Here is a 16,377-nt window from a genome sequence, read left to right as displayed (position 1 = left end):
TTTTCTCTTCCCTAACACAAATGACTCAGGTATCCTACAGCTTCTTCAGTCAAGAACATCCCGAAAATTCCTAGCATGTCGTCTAACCCCAGACATGGAAACTAAACTCCTCTTCATGACATCCCGGGTGAGCTTGCCTATTGCAACAGGAAGAGGAATTACAGGTGTTCGTTGGACTTCTTGCTTCTGTCTGCTACTACTTCTGTCTGTTACTACTAAGTACTGATCCACAGAGTGGTAGCTAAGTGGGTATCCCTATCCACATGGCTACTGGCTTCTTTTCTTTGTTCATTCCGTGCCTGTACATTATGCATAGTGCTAAGAAATGGGGATATAGGGTTGAAAAAGAGATGCAGTTCCAGCTCTTATGAAGCTTTCAGTCTATCTAAAGTAGGCATTATGCCAAAAATTGTATGCAAATATTATTTACAAATGTGAGGTGTGCTATTAAAGGGTAGAGTGAGATTATTCATTCTGTCTGTGGTACTTTCAGGGGAACCATGAGCTTTCAGGACAGCTGTGACCTTTTGGTGCCCAAATATGGCTGAATGATGGTAAAATTGCTTGAGGAACATGTTATAGATGGAACTCTCTGGGTTCCACTCCCCCAGAGAATCTGATTGAGGAATTTGTTTTTAGCAAACTTCTCAAGCAGTTCCTTTGCAGACAGCCTGGCATTAAAGAACCACTGCCCTGGCCAACTTTTGGATCCCCAAGTCATCTAGGAGATACCTGTAGTGTGATAGCCACTAGCCATGTGTTGCAATTTAAGTTTAAGTTAGTTAAAATTTAGCATCTTGGTTGCAGTAGCTACATCTGAACTGCTCATGGCTACCATCGTTACAGGAAATTTTGTTGGGAATTGTGGTCTGAATGCATCTTTTTGTTTACCTTTCTGCTATTTTTTATTTCTGACAGGGGAATAGAAGAGGAAAACAGATCCTCCTCCTTTTTTAGTGTTGCTAATTGTAACCTATTTGGGTCTATCTAGTGAAATATTGCTGCAAAAATTTTTAGAGTCCGTACCTTAGATAATGGTCCTGTTAGGTTGCTTAGTGGCAGGAAACACTCAGTACTGAATGACTGAACAGGTTCAGCTCTTGCTTTCAAGAACATTCCTTGCTGTTCAGTCGGCGCAGGAAAATAAGAAAAGATTATAGTAGGACCAGATATTCAGTGACCAGTGCAAGAGTAAGGAGCCAAAAATAGACCACAGTTGTTGTTGGGGGTAAATGTGGCATCAGGTCAGTGATGACAATGAATGCACCCTTGATGTGAAAAGCAGCCTAGAAAGATAGACCATTTTTTAGAATCATGAAAATATCCCAAAAGGAAAGGAGACTTGCAAGACAGTGTGAGCTAATGAATAAGTTGTGGAAAAAAATAGAGGTCGAGGTTAAACATAGAGTTTAATGGTACTCATAGATTCCACCCTGCCTTCCAAGTTTCTTTTTCCAACTTTTCCCTCCCCAGGTGCGGTTTGGTCAACAAAAGAGATACCAAGATTGGTTCCAGCGCCAGTATTTGTCAACCCCAGACAGTCAGTCTTTGCGCTGTGACCTCATTCGCTATATCTGTGGGGTTGTCCACCCTTCTAATGAAGTGCTGAGTTCTGACATCTTGCCTCGATGGGCCATCATTGGTTGGCTCCTGACAACATGCACGGTAGGGGGCTGGACCACAGGGTAGAGGATGTTGGATAGTGAAGGTTACCTCTCCCATCATGTCTTCTGTATTTCCATGCTTCTTGCTGACTCCAGGACCATTTGACCCCTAAGGGCCCTTCTTTCACTGTTGTCTTTCAAATGTTTCAGGCTCTTACTCCACTACCTTTGTGTCTCAAGAAATTTTCTTAGACTCGTTATTTCTCATCTGGGTTGGGGATTGAATAGGTCCATCTGTCTCTTTATTACCAACCCCCAAAAGCCTGGATTTCTAAAGCATCCTTGCCTTTTTCCTTTGAGCTTCTAGATACCACATATAGTTATTTCTCTGAATTGTTCCTTTTTTAAAGCTCTAGGGTTTGCATTCTTTAGATCCTAACCTCCATGCCTTTTGGCATCAGCTTAAGATAAAGGAGCCATTTCCTAGCATTTTCCTTCCTGTGCCTGGGTGGTAAACTATCCAATCTCTGATATCTTCTGGCAGAGTTTCCCCTCCCCTCTCTGACTGGATCCTTGAAATGTACTGATTCAAATACGACAAGAGACTATTTATTCCTGGAGGGTCTTTTCCTCAGAAATGTGTCTGGGGAGCCCACCAAGGGCAGCCCAGGGGCTAGTCTGAGTGTTGCCTTGACTCAGAAATAATTAGTGAACTCCTACTCAGGTGTTCTCCCTTAGGGAAGCAGGGGTATGTACTACTGGGTGTATGAAGATCCTAGGCCAGTCCCATCCCCTTAGTTGATAAGACCCCAGGGTTCTCATACTCACACCTAACACAGACTCAGATCTGTGGGGTTCCACTGTATTTCACTGGAAACTGAATTTCATAGATGGAGCAGCAAAGCAAGCCCTGGAATCTGCCCTGGGCTTCTGAAGGGAAGGGAGCTGGTTGATGAAACTAGCCCTTTATTTTTGTCCTTCTCTTTTCCAGTCAAATGTTGCTGCCTCTAATGCCAAGCTGGCTTTGTTTTACGACTGGCTGTTCTTTAGTCCAGACAAGGATAGCATTATGAACATAGGTATGTGGCCCAGACCAGGCAGCACTGCCTTCCCATCCCCCAGGTCCCCACTGCCTTGTCCTAGTGACAGTAGCCATAAATCTTAGGGCAGCATGGAGTAGAGGCAGCTTATCTGGGAGCAGTTCCATTGTTCCTCATCAGTTCTCCCTTGACCTAGAAGGAAAATTGCTTTGATGAGGCTAAGCAATCAGCCCCGCTCCACTTTTCCGCAAAGCCTTATCCCTGGGCTCTGGGTGGGGAGGGCCTAGGCAGAGGAAAAGACTATGCCAGGTCCTGCTTTTCCTCTCCTCCTGCCTCCATTCTTCAGGCTGTATGCCAAAGACAAGAAGGGAGAACGAAGGCTAAGAGAAGTTTCGGGGACTGGTTGCTTTTGGAGTTGCCCAGTAGAAATGAGGGAAATAGACATAGCACATCCCAGAGCCATTCAATACCTATTGACATCCCGTTTTGTGGAGGTGGAAACAGAAAGTCTGATGTGGGGGGATCCTTTAATTCCACATTCTCTAGAGCCAGCCATCCTGGTAATGCATCACTCCATGAAGCCCCATCCAGCCATCACTGCCACACTCCTGGACTTCATGTGCCGCGTAAGTGCCATACCCCTGTCGCCCCTCAGTTCCTTGATTCAGAGTTAGATCTATCTCTGCTAGTCTTCCACTAATTGGGTCTTCCCTGTCCCCCTTGTCTGGAGCAGAAGTGGTCATGAGTTTATCTCCCAACTCAGTGAATGCTTCCCTTTCATATTACCTCTGTCCCCAGTTGGATCAGCCCTTATTTCCATGGAGTTTCTCAGTTGTAAGATGATAACTTAAGGTAGAATCTAGTCACTTTGAGGAGCAGCTGGATCCAGTAAGTGTGTCCCAACTTCCTAACCTGGAATGGTCAGAAATGCTCCATTCCTCTGCCACCATACTACCCTAGTATTCCCTGACCAAAACCAAAGCAGTTTTTTAGATCAAGTTCAGTAGAACACTCTATATAGAGTCCTGTGCTATTCTCCCCTCTTATTCTTCCCTTCCAGATCATTCCCAACTTCTATCCACCTTTGGAAGGCCATGTGCGGCAGGGTGTCTTTTCTTCCCTCAACCACATTGTGGAGAAACGGGTCTTGGCGTAAGGAGTTTATATGTAGGGAGGGTGGAGGTAGGGGGGTTCTCCCACTTTTCATTAGATCCAGCCCCCTCTTGGATAAGTCACATCTGGATATTGCCATAACACTGCTGACCCTTTCCTTTGGCAGGTATAACAAGTACTGTTTCCCCCTGCCCCCAACTACAGGGCATATGTCCTATTAACTCTTAAGAGTAATTTCTCTCCTGCCATTATATTATAAAGGGCTTCAAATGCCTTCCTTTCCCCTGTTAACCCCTTGGAAGGATCTGAAGATGGCCCAGTCTTACTGATTGGGCTTAGACTTCACTCTTTATCTCCATGTTGAGTTAGAAATTAGGAACTCTGATGTCTTCATTTGTGTTTCCTGTTAGACACTTGGCTCCCTTGTTTGACAACCCTAAATTGGATAAAGAACTACGGGCCATGCTGAGAGAGAAATTTCCTGAGTTCTGCAGCTCACCCTCCCCACCTGTGGAAGGTATGGTAGTCTCTCCACTGTCACCTGTGTTAGAAGAGGGATGAAGCCATCCAAGGTGCAGACTGGAGCCCCGTTTGTGATGTTGTCCCTGGGGAGTTCTCCCCCTCTGAACACTAGCTCAGTTTTCCTTCCCCACTTTCTCTTTTTATTCATTTTTGTGTTGTCTCCCTTTCTTCTCTCTGTATCCATCTAATCTCTTTTTTTTTTGGGTGCTAGGGATCGAACCCAGGGCCTTGTGCTTACAAGGCAAGCACTCTACCGACTGAGCTATCTCCCCAGCCCCTCTATCCATCTAATCTTAATTGATTTTCCCCTCATCTTTCTTGCTTTCTTCACTCTTTTATCCCTTATTAATATCGTCTTAGTAAGTAGACTTTCATGGAATGTTTGTTATCTCACTTTACCCATCCCTTCTTTCTTCCAAGCCCTCCACCTTGTCCCCTGATGTTGTTACAGTAGGTCTCAAATCTTGCCTCTGATCCCAGTCTGCCATTTCCCTGCCATCCATCCCCCACATACGTTTTTGTCTTGGGATAAGGGCTTAAGCCGGTTTTAAATTAAAGAGCACAAGAGATGGTCTGCACATTCATCCTGACCTAAGCACAGAAAATTCATGTCCTGTGTTGTTCCTTTTCCTAGCACTATCTCCCTACAGGTTATAGAAGGTTGTAAGGACAAGAGATTTGTCCTTCCAGGGTCAGTATTCCATGTAGACATAAACTCTGTATTCTCTCACTTACACTCCAGTCTCCCTATCCCAGAAGCATGGGACTTACTGGAGACCATCAGGTACCTTTCTCTTTTTACTCCCAAGTCAAAATTGAGGAGCCAGTTTCCATGGAGATGGATAACCATATGTCGGATAAGGATGAGAGTTGCTATGACAATGCTGAGGCAGCCTTCAGTGACGATGAGGAGGATCTCAACAGCAAAGGTGAGGCTGGTAGCAAGGGGTTGTTTAGGACTGTGACAGCCCTGGAAGAACCATCTTACAGGAGCAGCCTGTCTGCAGTCTTTCTATCCTATCATCTCTGTTCACCTGAGTTAGTTTTGTTAATAGCATTATTGAATGAGACTAAGGGTGCAAGCCCTGCATTTAACTTAAGAGGTAAAATAAAGTGGTTCCTGCCCATTTGTGGGTAAGAGCTGGGATATGTGTACAATCATGCAGTTGCATAGCATTGAGTAAACAGTCCCTGAGGGCTGTGGGGAAGGAACAGGTGAACTTTCTGTGTTGCTGGAATTTGGGCAAATTGACTTCTAAATCACTCCCTTCAGGAAAGAAGAGAGAGTTTCGTTTCCACCCTATCAAGGAGACAGTTGTGGAGGAGCCAGTTGATATCACCCCTTACCTCGACCAGTTGGATGAGTCCCTAAGGGACAAAGTACTCCAGCTACAGAAGGGGAGGTAGGTGTAGACCCTTCCCCCAACTTTGGGGGAGGATGCCCAGTCCGTGCCTTGTGCCTCATAGGTATGGCAGAATGATATGGCTTGGAGAGGAATGTGGTGGGGTATATGGAAAGGTAGCTGAACCTTCATGAGTGATATTTTCTGCAACTGGGAGTGGATCCGCCTATACTCTAACACCTTGGGTTCCTATTCCTTAGGTTCTGGGGGATGAGAGCCTCAGAGAACAGAAGCAGGAGGGATGGATAGGGATTTCCCTATTTTTTGGGCCTCTGCCCAGAAAACAGCAAATTCTGCCCTAGAGCCTCCCCCACCCAAGCTGGGATTTTACATAGAGCTCCTTTGTTTTGTCTCTGTTCATGTGAGTGCTTGCACACACTGTTCTGTGTGTCCTGCCCTCTGCTATCATTTATGTCCTTGGGATTTCCTCTCACTTTTGTACTGCAGTGATACGGAGGCCCAGTGTGAGGTCATGCAGGAAATCGTGGACCAGGTCTTGGAGGTGAGGAGAAACCCAGACCCTTAGGGAGGAAGGAGCCCAGCCTGTACAAACTTAGAGCTCCCCATGCAGATGTCTCCCTGGGAATGTGACTCCCTCCTTCCACTCCCCCAGATGAATCCTTCTCATGGGGGCTAGAGAATTTGCTGATCCTGGAAGTGGAAGCAGATAAGCTCAGAGGCTCTGGGGCAGTGAGGTTTGGACGTAGGTTGTGATACCACTTCCTTCCCTTGTCTCACCACCCAGGAAGACTTTGACTCAGAGCAGCTGTCTGTCCTTGCTTCCTGTCTACAAGAGCTCTTCAAGGCCCACTTCCGAGGGGAGGTGCTTCCTGAGGAGGTCACAGAGGAGTAAGGCTCACCTTCCCTGATGACCTTGGCTTCAGGAACCAGAAGTGTATTCTTGCAGTTCAAGCCCAAGAGGCACCATGCCGTACACTTGAGAAAAAAAAATCTGTGCGCTTGATGTTCTGTTTCTTAGTGTGTGCTAATTGAAATGAGGGCTTATTTTGCCTGCTGGACCCTGTGTATAATGGAGTGGTAAACTAGTATCCCTACCCTGTCCTTCCAACCCTGCTGCTGGACCAGTATCCCCAACCTTTACTGCTTCAGGTAGAACTGGATCCTCTTCTAGATTCTCCTTGAAGAGCAAGAATCTCCCTATTGATGATGATGATAGCCTCAGATTGTGATTCCATGTTAGGAGTCTGTTTTCTCTGCTTCCAAGCATTTGGGGCCACAGGAAGTTTGCCTTTGGGGTAGGACAGGAGCAGGCTGGGGTCTAGCCTCAGTATGGTCCTGCCTATGATCTGCCTATACCTGCCCCTCCCTTTTGTGGATTTTCATATGTAATCCTCCTCTTGTAGGTCCCTGGAGGAGTCTGTAGGAAAGCCTCTCTATCTAATATTTAGGTAAGCACCCAGTGGTAGGAGGGACTGCTCTGCCCTCCATCCTTCCTACAGCACACATTTGTTCCTGTCCTGGATCACATGGCTCCCTTTCCAGAGAGGCGGAGATTTGTGGTCGGTAGATTAACCTCTGTAGGCAATGCCTCTTCTCTCACCCCACCTCCAGGAACCTGTGCCAGATGCAGGAAGACAACAGCAGCTTCTCTCTGCTTCTGGACCTTCTCTCTGAGCTATATCAGAAGCAGCCGAAGATTGGCTACCACCTGCTCTACTACCTGAGGGCCAGGTGGGTGTCAGGAAGCACTCTGGAGAGCCAGTCTTTCTCCTCTACACATCGATTCCCATAACCTTAGCTGTCATCACCAGCACCTTTCATGTTTGTTTTGATGCTAGAGATTGAACCCAGGACCTTGTGCATGCTAAGTTGTTTTTTTTTTTTTTTTTTTTTTTTAAATAACAGCTTTATTGAGGTATAATTTTATACCATAAAATTCACTCTCTTAAAGTGCACTGTTCAGTGTTTTTTAGTGTATTCACAGAGTTATTCAAATACCACTGCTGTGCAATTTAAAACACTTTATCACCCCTAAAAAAAAAAAAAAAAAAAAAGTTATTCACTCTCTCTCTCTTTTTTTAAGATGGGTTCTTTGTTGCCCAGGCTAACCCCAGTCTCTTGGGTTTAAGAGATGCACCTGCCTCAGCCTCCTAGGGAGCTAGGACCGTAGGCATGTACTGCCATACTTAGTCTTTCCCAATTTTAACCCCGTTACTTGCCTTTTTATTGCTGGCTCTTTTCTCTTTCTTTTTCTTGTTTTTGGTGCTAGGGATTGAACAGGGCTCCACACATGCCAGTCAAGTATACCAACTGAGCTACATCCCCAGCCTTTTTTATTTTGAGGCAGAGTTTCTGAGTTGCCCATCCTGACTTAAACTTGATGATCCTCCTGCCTCATCCTTCTCAGTAGCTAGAATTACAAGCATGGAATATTATTATAATCTGGATACAGGTTGTCTTTTACGTTTTTTATTTTGTTTTTGTTTTTGTTTTTGTTTTTTTTGGTGGAGATTGAACCCAAGACCTCACATGTGCTGAGCTCATGTTCTAGCACTGAATTTTCACCTGCCACCTCCCCAGTCTCTGTCTTTTCACTTTTTAAAAAAAATATACATTTTTTTTTTTTTTAGTTGTAGGTAGACAAATACCTTTATTTTACTTATTTATTTTTATGTATTGCTGAGAATCAAACCCCATGCCTTACATGGACTAGGGAAGCACTCTATCACTGAACTACAACCCCAGTTTCTCTTTCCTTTTTTTGATGATACCCTTACACAAAAGTGGCCAGACGTGGTGATGCACACCTGTAATTCCAGAAGCTTGGGAGGCTAAGGCAGGAGGATTTCAAGTTCAAAACCAGCCTCAGCAACTTAGCAAGGCCCTAAGCAACTTAGACTCTGTGTCAAAATTTAAAAATGGAGTAAGGGGGAGCTGGAGATGTGGCTTGGTGGTTAAGTGCCCCTGGGTTCAATCCTCAGTACAAAAAAAAAGAAAAAACACAATGTGTTAAATTTTTGTAAAGTCAATTTATCTATTTTTCCTTTTGTCACTTGTTTTTGGTATTGTGAAGATTTTCTCTGGTGTTTTCTTCTAAGTGTTGTATGGTTTTAGGTCTTATAGTTAAGCCTATAAGCCATTTTGAGTTAAGTTTTATATATGGTATGAGTTGGTACTGCCCTCATGGACAGAACCCAGAAGGCAAGGGAGCTTTCTCCAACCTGACCTGAGCCTTCCCTCTCCTGTCACTTGGCAATGAGTAGCTTCATTGATTTCAGTCAGGGCCCTATGTGGAGCACTGGGAAGGGATAAGGAAACAACAGTGTCTCCCGATTCTTAGGTTGTCAAGCCCTTGGGAAAGGCAGGGAGGACTATGGGACAAATGAACACAGAATGTATAAGAGAGATAAAGGCATTCCAGAGTAGAGTGAGCCTGCTTCAGAACATCTGAAGTTCTAGTGCTGTGGTCAGGCTACTGACTTAGGCCCAATTGAATTTGCAGCAAAGCTGCTGCTGGGAAGATGAACTTGTATGAGTCATTTGCCCAGGCCACCCAACTGGGTGACTTGCACACCTGCCTAATGATGGACATGAAGGCCTGCCAGGAGGACGACGTGCGACTGCTATGCCACCTCACACCCTCCATCTACACAGAGGTTAGTGCATCCATCTTTACATGGTTGGGAGTAAGTGCAGGGGGCTCGCAAGAGATGTACACCCTGAGCATCACATCCAACCCCTTCTGACCTCAGTGGCCACCTCTTCTCACAGCATAACTCTCAACTCATTTCATTTCTTTTTATTAAAAGTTGGAAATTTTTTTTAAGCTCCCTTCATTCTTATCCTTTGGTTTAACTGTGGTGTGAGTTGGGGTTTGGACCCATATACTTACCTTGCCAGTTTCAGCCCCATCATCTGAACCTAGGACAGGTCTCCCAAACCAGATTCATGTTGGCATATCCCAAGCTCTCACCCTCTGATGGCTCACCCTTGGATTCTCTCTAATGGTTCCCGAAGACCAGAGCTCCTTTAGCAGAGATTCACTTTCATTTCCCCCAGTTATTCGGAGTCTTCTCTCAGAACTGGGATGGAGAAGGAGGTATCAGCTCTTCTTCCTCTTGGTAGAAGTTCTAGGAAGAGGGAAATGAGGACCCAGGGTGTGGTCTGACTGGAGGAACTGTGATCTCTGCCAGGCACTGGGAGCAGGGGGTGGGGATACATCACAGATGCCACACATGAAGTACCTCCCTTTTTGCCCTTTCCTCTCCAGACTGGGCCCTTCCTACCCTACCCACCCCTCACAAGCCCCTAGACACACTCACTCTGTACTTTCTCTTTGACTGAGACTCTGCATAAATTGGATTTCTTTACTGCCAGGTGTATAAATATTTGTTTGTTGCCACTCCCACCCAGAGCGAGCTGTCATGTCCCGTCAGCTCTGGCTTTTGTGGTCCCTATTCCTCTCCTTCCACACACCCTTTATGGTATGCATACACAGATAACAAAAGGTGGTATCTTCAAGAGTTATATTCCCAGCTTCATAGCTATTGAATCTGCGAAGGGATTTATGTTAGGATCCGCATCTGACCAAGTCAGACCCTGAGCTTGTGATAAGGAAGGGGTATGGGTTGTGAAATAAAAACCAAGGGGCCAACCCTGGACTCCTTCTCTAGTTTCCTTCTTTTTCTGTCTAGTTTCCAGATGAAACCTTGAGGAGTGGGGAGCTGCTGAACATGATCGTGGCTGTTATTGACTCTGCACAGGTGAACATGGGGCTTTGATATCTGCAGAAAGGCCTGAAAGGCAGGACTGAGAAAATCAGGGCCTCTGCTTTCTGTCCATGCATGCAGGCAGGAGCCCATGTTCCACAGGCACACTGCCTCCTGACTGCAGTTGGATGTACTTTAGGCCTTGGGGGATTGTGAGGAAAAGTGCAGATCAAAGGAGGCAGGCTGGGGTCAGGCCAGTTCTGGGGTTGCCATTTGTTTGTTTATTTTATTTATTTTGTAGTACTGGTGATTGAACCTAGGGGTGCTAACTAGGAGTATTCTACCACTGAGCTACATCCTCAACCCTTTTTTTTGGGGGGGGGGGGCACACTGGCCCAAAATTTTGATCCTCCAGCCTCATCCTCCCAAGTTGCTGGAATTACAGGTGTGTGCCACCACACTTCGTGAGGGATTTTTTGGTTTTGTTTTGTTTTGCTCTCAACTGGCCTTCCGCTTGGCTCAGAATGAAAAGCATCGGATCATTTCTACTTGACTTTCCACCAAGCATAGGGTTCCAAGAGTTATAGTTATGCTGGGGTTCATCTCATGCCTAGACTAAGGATCCTTTTCTGCTCTGTCTACTCATTGGAAATTAGCACTGGACAGTTTTCCTTTCTTTGCCTTTACCTACCCTTATGTAAGTCTAGAACCTAGCCTCCCAGGTCTTTCCCTCCTCAGGCCCAAGCTAAGTAAGACCAGAAGGAAAAATTGTCCTTTCTTTCTTTGCCATCAGGATGTGAGTAGTTTTCCATGACTGTTCTTGCCCCAAATAGGCCCATGGATCCCACTCAGATCAGTTGCCATTTTACCAACCCTTCATGCTTCAGAGACTGTAGCTTTCATCATATCATGCCTCTCCCTTCACACTGGCCTCCGGCGTCTTTTAGAGCTGATGGCTCTGCCTTTTCTCTCCTCTTCCAAAGCTCCAGGAGCTGGTCTGCCATGTGATGATGGGGAACCTGGTCATGTTTCGAAAAGATTCAGTCCTCAACATACTCAGTAAGTGACCAGATCTTTTAGGTGTCAGGAGAGAAGAGGGTATCAGCCTTGTGTGATTTCCACTAACAGGAAAGCTGGTTCTGGGGCTGGAGAGTTGAGGGGTAGAACCCCACCCCAACCCGCCCTGCTGGTCTCTTTCATAAGATGGAAAGGTTTACCTCTGTCCCTCTAACTTCAGGGTGGATGGGAATATGGAAGGCCTGTGAAGACTGGAAATAAGTATTGTGTGGGATAGGAAAGGGCCTAGATTTAGGGTCATTGTCCCTACCCCATGCCATCCCTGCCCTATCTCGTACCTGTTTAGGCTGCTGGTGGCAGGTGCTTAGCTGGGTGTGTGTGTGTGGAGAGAGAGAGAGAAAGAGATGAGGTTTTTCTCTTATCTCTTTCAGTCCAGAGCCTAGACTGGGAAACCTTTGAGCAGTATTGTGCCTGGCAGCTCTTCCTGGCCCACAACATCCCCCTGGAGACCATAATCCCCATCCTGCAGCACCTCAAATACAAGGGTGAGTAGGGTTGCAGGTGGGGAGAAGACACCTCCAGTGCAGCTGGGGTGAGGCTGAGGCCTCCAGCTTCTAGGATGAGCCAGAGGCCCTGCTCCTTCCCACCATGGTGTAGAGAGCAGTTTCCCTCTCAGTCACTTGGATTTGTAGATGAGCTTTGCAGGTCTGCTCTGAGCCTGGCCCCTGGACTATGGCTCAGGTGCCTCTGGCACTAAGATCAGGGTAGGGGATTCTTCCTGGCTTTTGGTCAAGGACTGTCCTTGCTCTTCCAGTGGCTCTTGGTTGGGGTGTGGGAGAGGCGCCCAGATCCCTTACTGGAATAATACATTCCTCTGAGCAGCCTGTACCCTTCCCCCATAGAACACCCAGAGGCCCTGTCCTGCCTGCTGCTGCAGCTCCGAAGAGAAAAGTGAGTTCCACCCCTGGAGACTCGTTAGCCCTCAGACCCAATGTCCCAAGAGACACTATGGCAAAAAGGGCTCTGTTCTTCTTTTGCCATGTTTTTTCCTATTAATGACATTTGCTTATTCTGCCCTCCACCCTGGTGTGACTTACAAATAAGCAGATCCCCTGGGATCTGGGCTTCCTCTGACTTTACCCTCCTGCCCACCAGAAACTGCCCTCAGAGATGGGGACCGGACATCCCTGTTTGCTGCTGCCACAGCAGTTCTAATCCTAGTAGCCCCTGCTCCCTTCCCCACACTTCTGTAGGCCCCCACAGGCTAATCCAGTAGGAGGAAGGGTCAGAGTAGAGGGGTCACACCCATCCTCTCCCTTAACCTACACAGTGCAGAGCCAGCTGGACCCATTGTGTCCCTGCCAGGGGTGGGGCGTAGATGGCAAGAAGGCGGAAATCTCCTCTTCCATCACGGGCACTTTAGCAACATTCCCAGGCTAATGGGGCAACAGCTATGTGTCTTTTCCTTCCTACCTTCTTGTCTTCTTTCCACCTTTTCTCTTGAGACACTAGAAATGGTACAGAATGTCCTGAGGAAGTGGGAAGTTTGGAGGCCTGTGTGGGGACTGTGGCTTTGTAACCCTTTCTCCTGCCCCTCCCTCACTGTGGATACCAGGCTCACCCCCAATTCCAGCAGGGAAGGGGGTCACAGACTTGTCCTTTGTCTCTCAGTCCCTCTCCTGACTGTTCTGGGGACAGCTAGGAGTTTGTTGGGTCTCCTTCCTGACACACACTTGCACACCTCCCACCATCAAATAGAATATCACTTCTCATCTCCTGACTTGTGCAGAGAATGAAACCGTGCCTTCCTTGGCCTAAAGAGAAGTGGGAGAGGGATATGAGCATAGGAGGCAACAACAAGGCTTGGGTAGGGTAGTGAGGCTCAGGATTGGGAAAAAAGTAATAAATAAGCAGCTCCTAAGGCCAGTGTGTGGGCACAGCACCCAGCACCCCTCTCACCCCCAGGCCCAGTGAGGAGATGGTAAAGATGGTACTGAGCCGGCCCTGTCATCCCGATGACCAGTTTACCACCAGCATCCTGCGGCACTGGTGCATGAAGCATGATGAGCTGCTGGCGGAACACATCAAGTCCCTACTCATCAAGAATAACAGCCTCCCTCGAAAAAGGCAGAGGTGGGATGTGGTCCTGCCCACTGTCAACAGGCATCACCAGTGCAGTCTACAGTGACTGTCGCCAGGGATGATGGGTTTCTAGTGCTGTCCCATCCTAATTTCTGGGTGACATCTAGTGGCCTAAAGCCATGTGGCATGAAGGATCAGTGTGGCTCCTGTTCCCTTCCTGTTCTAGTGCCCTGCAGCTGTACACCTTCCTTAGCCTACCCAACCCTCCCATCTCCCCAGGGGATTGGGCTGCCTCAGTCCTAAGGAGGGACCTTGGTGAGGTAGCAGTGTCTCACACGGCTGGAGCCCCCTCTTTGAGCTCAGACCAGCTCTTGTGATCTCCCTGTGCAGTCTCAGAAGCTCAAGCAGCAAGCTGGCCCAGCTGACTCTAGAGCAGATCCTGGAGCACTTGGACAATCTGCGACTCAACCTAACCAACACCAAGCAAAACTGTATGCTTCTCACCCTCTTGGGGGTCTTGTGGGATGCTGCCTTGGCTCAGATACCCCTGGAGCCAGGCAAGGGGCAAGGGCAGGACCAAAACCCAAACTTTTGGGAGGAAACAATAAGTTCCCAGACATCTAATAATTTTCCTTCCCTGCTCTCCTTTCCTTCTCCCTCTAGTTTTTAGCCAGACCCCAATCCTCCAAGCGTTGCAGCACGTCCAAGCAAGCTGTGATGAAGCTCACAAGATGAAGTGAGACTCCTTCCACTTTTGGTCTTGGGAAGTAGTGGGCAGAAAGCCTAGGGGAGAAGAGTCCTGTTGGGGACACAAGCTTAATGACCAACAAGACCCTGAGATTATTAAGAGAAACAGACTAGGCCTAGGGGCAGAGAACAGGATGGGAGGTGGCCACAGAGTCAGGATGTCTCACTCTGAAAGTCTCTTCTCCTTCCCCTTAGGTTCAGTGACCTCTTCTCCCTGGCAGAGGAATATGAGGACTCTTCCACTAAGCCACCCAAGAGCCGGCGAAAGGCAGCTCTGTCTAGCCCTCGAAGTCGGAAGAATGCCACTCAGCCACCCAATGCTGAAGAAGAGTCGGGTTCCAGCAGTGCTTCGGTGAGACCCCCATCCAGCGCACATGGGGAAAGGAGCAATGGGTGCGGGTGGAATGAGGGCCAGCAAGCAGCTGCCCGGGCTAGCGATTTCCCTCCTCCCCCTCCCTATCTCTTCCAGGAGGAAGAAGACACAAAACCAAAGCCCACCAAGCGGAAACGAAAAGGGTCTTCTGCAGTGGGTTCTGACAGTGACTGAGACCCTACGATCCCCATCCTACCCTCAGTTGGACTGCCCTCTCCTTGGTGAATCAAAGGGTAATAGGGTTGGGGAGATACAGGAAAAATACTCTCCCCACCCGCAAGCTCACCCAGTGGAAAGGATGAGCTGCTTCTGTGACCCAGCCTGAAGAGCTGCCATGCAGCCCCACCCTGCCCCTTCTGTCCTGGGGCCTCCAGTCCCCCACATTGCTGCTTCCACTGATACTTGGGTTCTCATGGCAGTCAGAGGCTGGTGGAATTGCTCAGCTCCCTGCCCCTCCCTTGGCCCCCTCCCCATCTCCCAAAGAACCTTTTCAACAGAGAAGGGAAATGACAAAGGGGCCACTGGGCAGAGAAGCTAGGATAAGAGCAGATGCTATGTGGATGTCCCTTCCTGCTTCCCCTTCATTCTGGATTTGCTCTGAACAGATTCTGTAGTCTCTCCACATACCTGTGTGTAATGGGCATCGAACCTGACATGGTGGCTGCTCATTCCAGGCAGATGCCATAAACCTTCAGGAAGGAACCTGAAAGGGAGGCCCCAATGCTGTACCCAGGAGGCTTGGGTTGACCTGCAGTTGGCACCTAAAGCTGGGCAAGAGCCCAGGAAAGTCCCAGAGGCAAGTTCCTCAGAATTGTCAAATGGTCTGGTTTCCTAGGTTCTGTTCTTGCTTTCTTTCCCCCTCCTATTTGTCTTTTTTTTCCCCCCTCAGAGATAATCACATTTTTAAAAATGTTTTTAAATGACAATAAAACAAGTCAAAACATCTTTTGTGCCAGAATTGGCGTCCACATGTACCCGGTGTGTGTAGAGTGGTCTCTCATTAATTGGTGCTCCTACTTGTGGCCTCACAACTTTCCTCCTTTCCCTTCCTGCCCTGCCTACATCTCTTGTCTAAAGCAGAAGGAACTTTGCCCTTCTTCCATCCTTCTTGCTACCATTTGGAGGTGTAAGCCAGACACTGACCTGTCCAGGTCAAAAAGTGATAAGGCACCATCTCCCTGCAGGCTGAGGTCTGTCCTTGCCCATTTCTCCTCAAGACTAGAAAATTACTTAGGCTGGGGATGTAGCTCATCAGTAGAACACTTTTCCAGCATGCATGAAACCCTGGGTTCAATTACCACCTCTGCCAAAAAAAAAAAAAGGAGAGGTTTCCAAAAGTAGTTATTTGTCATACTCCAGTTTATTAAGTTTGCATGCTTGCCAGCTGCACTGTCAAGGAGGGGGGTTCCACTCTGCATCTTGAAGGACAGAAGTGTGCCTGGGAGAGTTCAAATACCAGGTTTGGGGGACCTTCTTCACCTCTAGTCTGGCTACTTTCTGGTCCACATGTACCAACAGAAAAGAGTTCCCTGGCTGTGCTTTTGTTCCTCTGCTGTCCAGGGAGATTGGAGGGCCTGCTAAAAGGAGTGAGGTTGGGTTCACTGCAGACACCCTGAAAATTTGCCTTTTTACACAATCCAGGTTCTCTTCCTCAATTGCTACTCCTTCCTTTGAAAATCTAAACCACCAGAGGCCTCTTTTTTCCTTCCTCCCTCCTTCCCCGGTTTCCTCTGCCCCAATTAAAACCAGGATGGAAAGCATTCGCTGGCTGGCCCCAATTATTGTACCCTTGCCCAAAGGGAGGAG

At 47.6% G+C, this 16,377-nt stretch overlaps 1 protein-coding gene across 1 annotated transcript in view; it reads left to right on the top strand.

Moving 5' to 3' along the window:
- Ints3 (integrator complex subunit 3) overlaps positions 1-15,545 on the top strand; it is a 40,580-nt gene extending 25,035 nt beyond the window's left edge. Inside the window, exons 9-30 of the mRNA XM_047562971.1 lie at positions 30-127; positions 1,474-1,665; positions 2,596-2,683; positions 3,191-3,270; positions 3,705-3,796; positions 4,168-4,274; positions 5,089-5,208; positions 5,553-5,682; positions 6,130-6,184; positions 6,428-6,531; positions 7,047-7,091; positions 7,255-7,374; positions 9,146-9,299; positions 10,338-10,406; positions 11,336-11,411; positions 11,801-11,914; positions 12,272-12,320; positions 13,335-13,502; positions 13,842-13,942; positions 14,115-14,187; positions 14,394-14,550; positions 14,668-15,545. Of these exons, the coding sequence (XP_047418927.1) occupies positions 30-127; positions 1,474-1,665; positions 2,596-2,683; positions 3,191-3,270; positions 3,705-3,796; positions 4,168-4,274; positions 5,089-5,208; positions 5,553-5,682; positions 6,130-6,184; positions 6,428-6,531; positions 7,047-7,091; positions 7,255-7,374; positions 9,146-9,299; positions 10,338-10,406; positions 11,336-11,411; positions 11,801-11,914; positions 12,272-12,320; positions 13,335-13,502; positions 13,842-13,942; positions 14,115-14,187; positions 14,394-14,550; positions 14,668-14,745 (2,270 nt within the window). The 3' untranslated portion in view covers positions 14,746-15,545. The remainder of the gene's footprint in view (positions 1-29; positions 128-1,473; positions 1,666-2,595; positions 2,684-3,190; positions 3,271-3,704; positions 3,797-4,167; positions 4,275-5,088; positions 5,209-5,552; positions 5,683-6,129; positions 6,185-6,427; positions 6,532-7,046; positions 7,092-7,254; positions 7,375-9,145; positions 9,300-10,337; positions 10,407-11,335; positions 11,412-11,800; positions 11,915-12,271; positions 12,321-13,334; positions 13,503-13,841; positions 13,943-14,114; positions 14,188-14,393; positions 14,551-14,667) is intronic.
- The last annotated feature ends 832 nt before the right edge of the window (positions 15,546-16,377 follow it).

The sequence above is a fragment of the Sciurus carolinensis genome, chromosome 1, assembly GCF_902686445.1.
Source record: "Sciurus carolinensis chromosome 1, mSciCar1.2, whole genome shotgun sequence".
Classification (NCBI taxonomy): domain Eukaryota; kingdom Metazoa; phylum Chordata; class Mammalia; order Rodentia; family Sciuridae; genus Sciurus; species Sciurus carolinensis.
The sequence above is the reverse complement of the archived record's forward strand: the minus strand, read 5'-3'. Positions and strand labels throughout refer to the sequence as shown.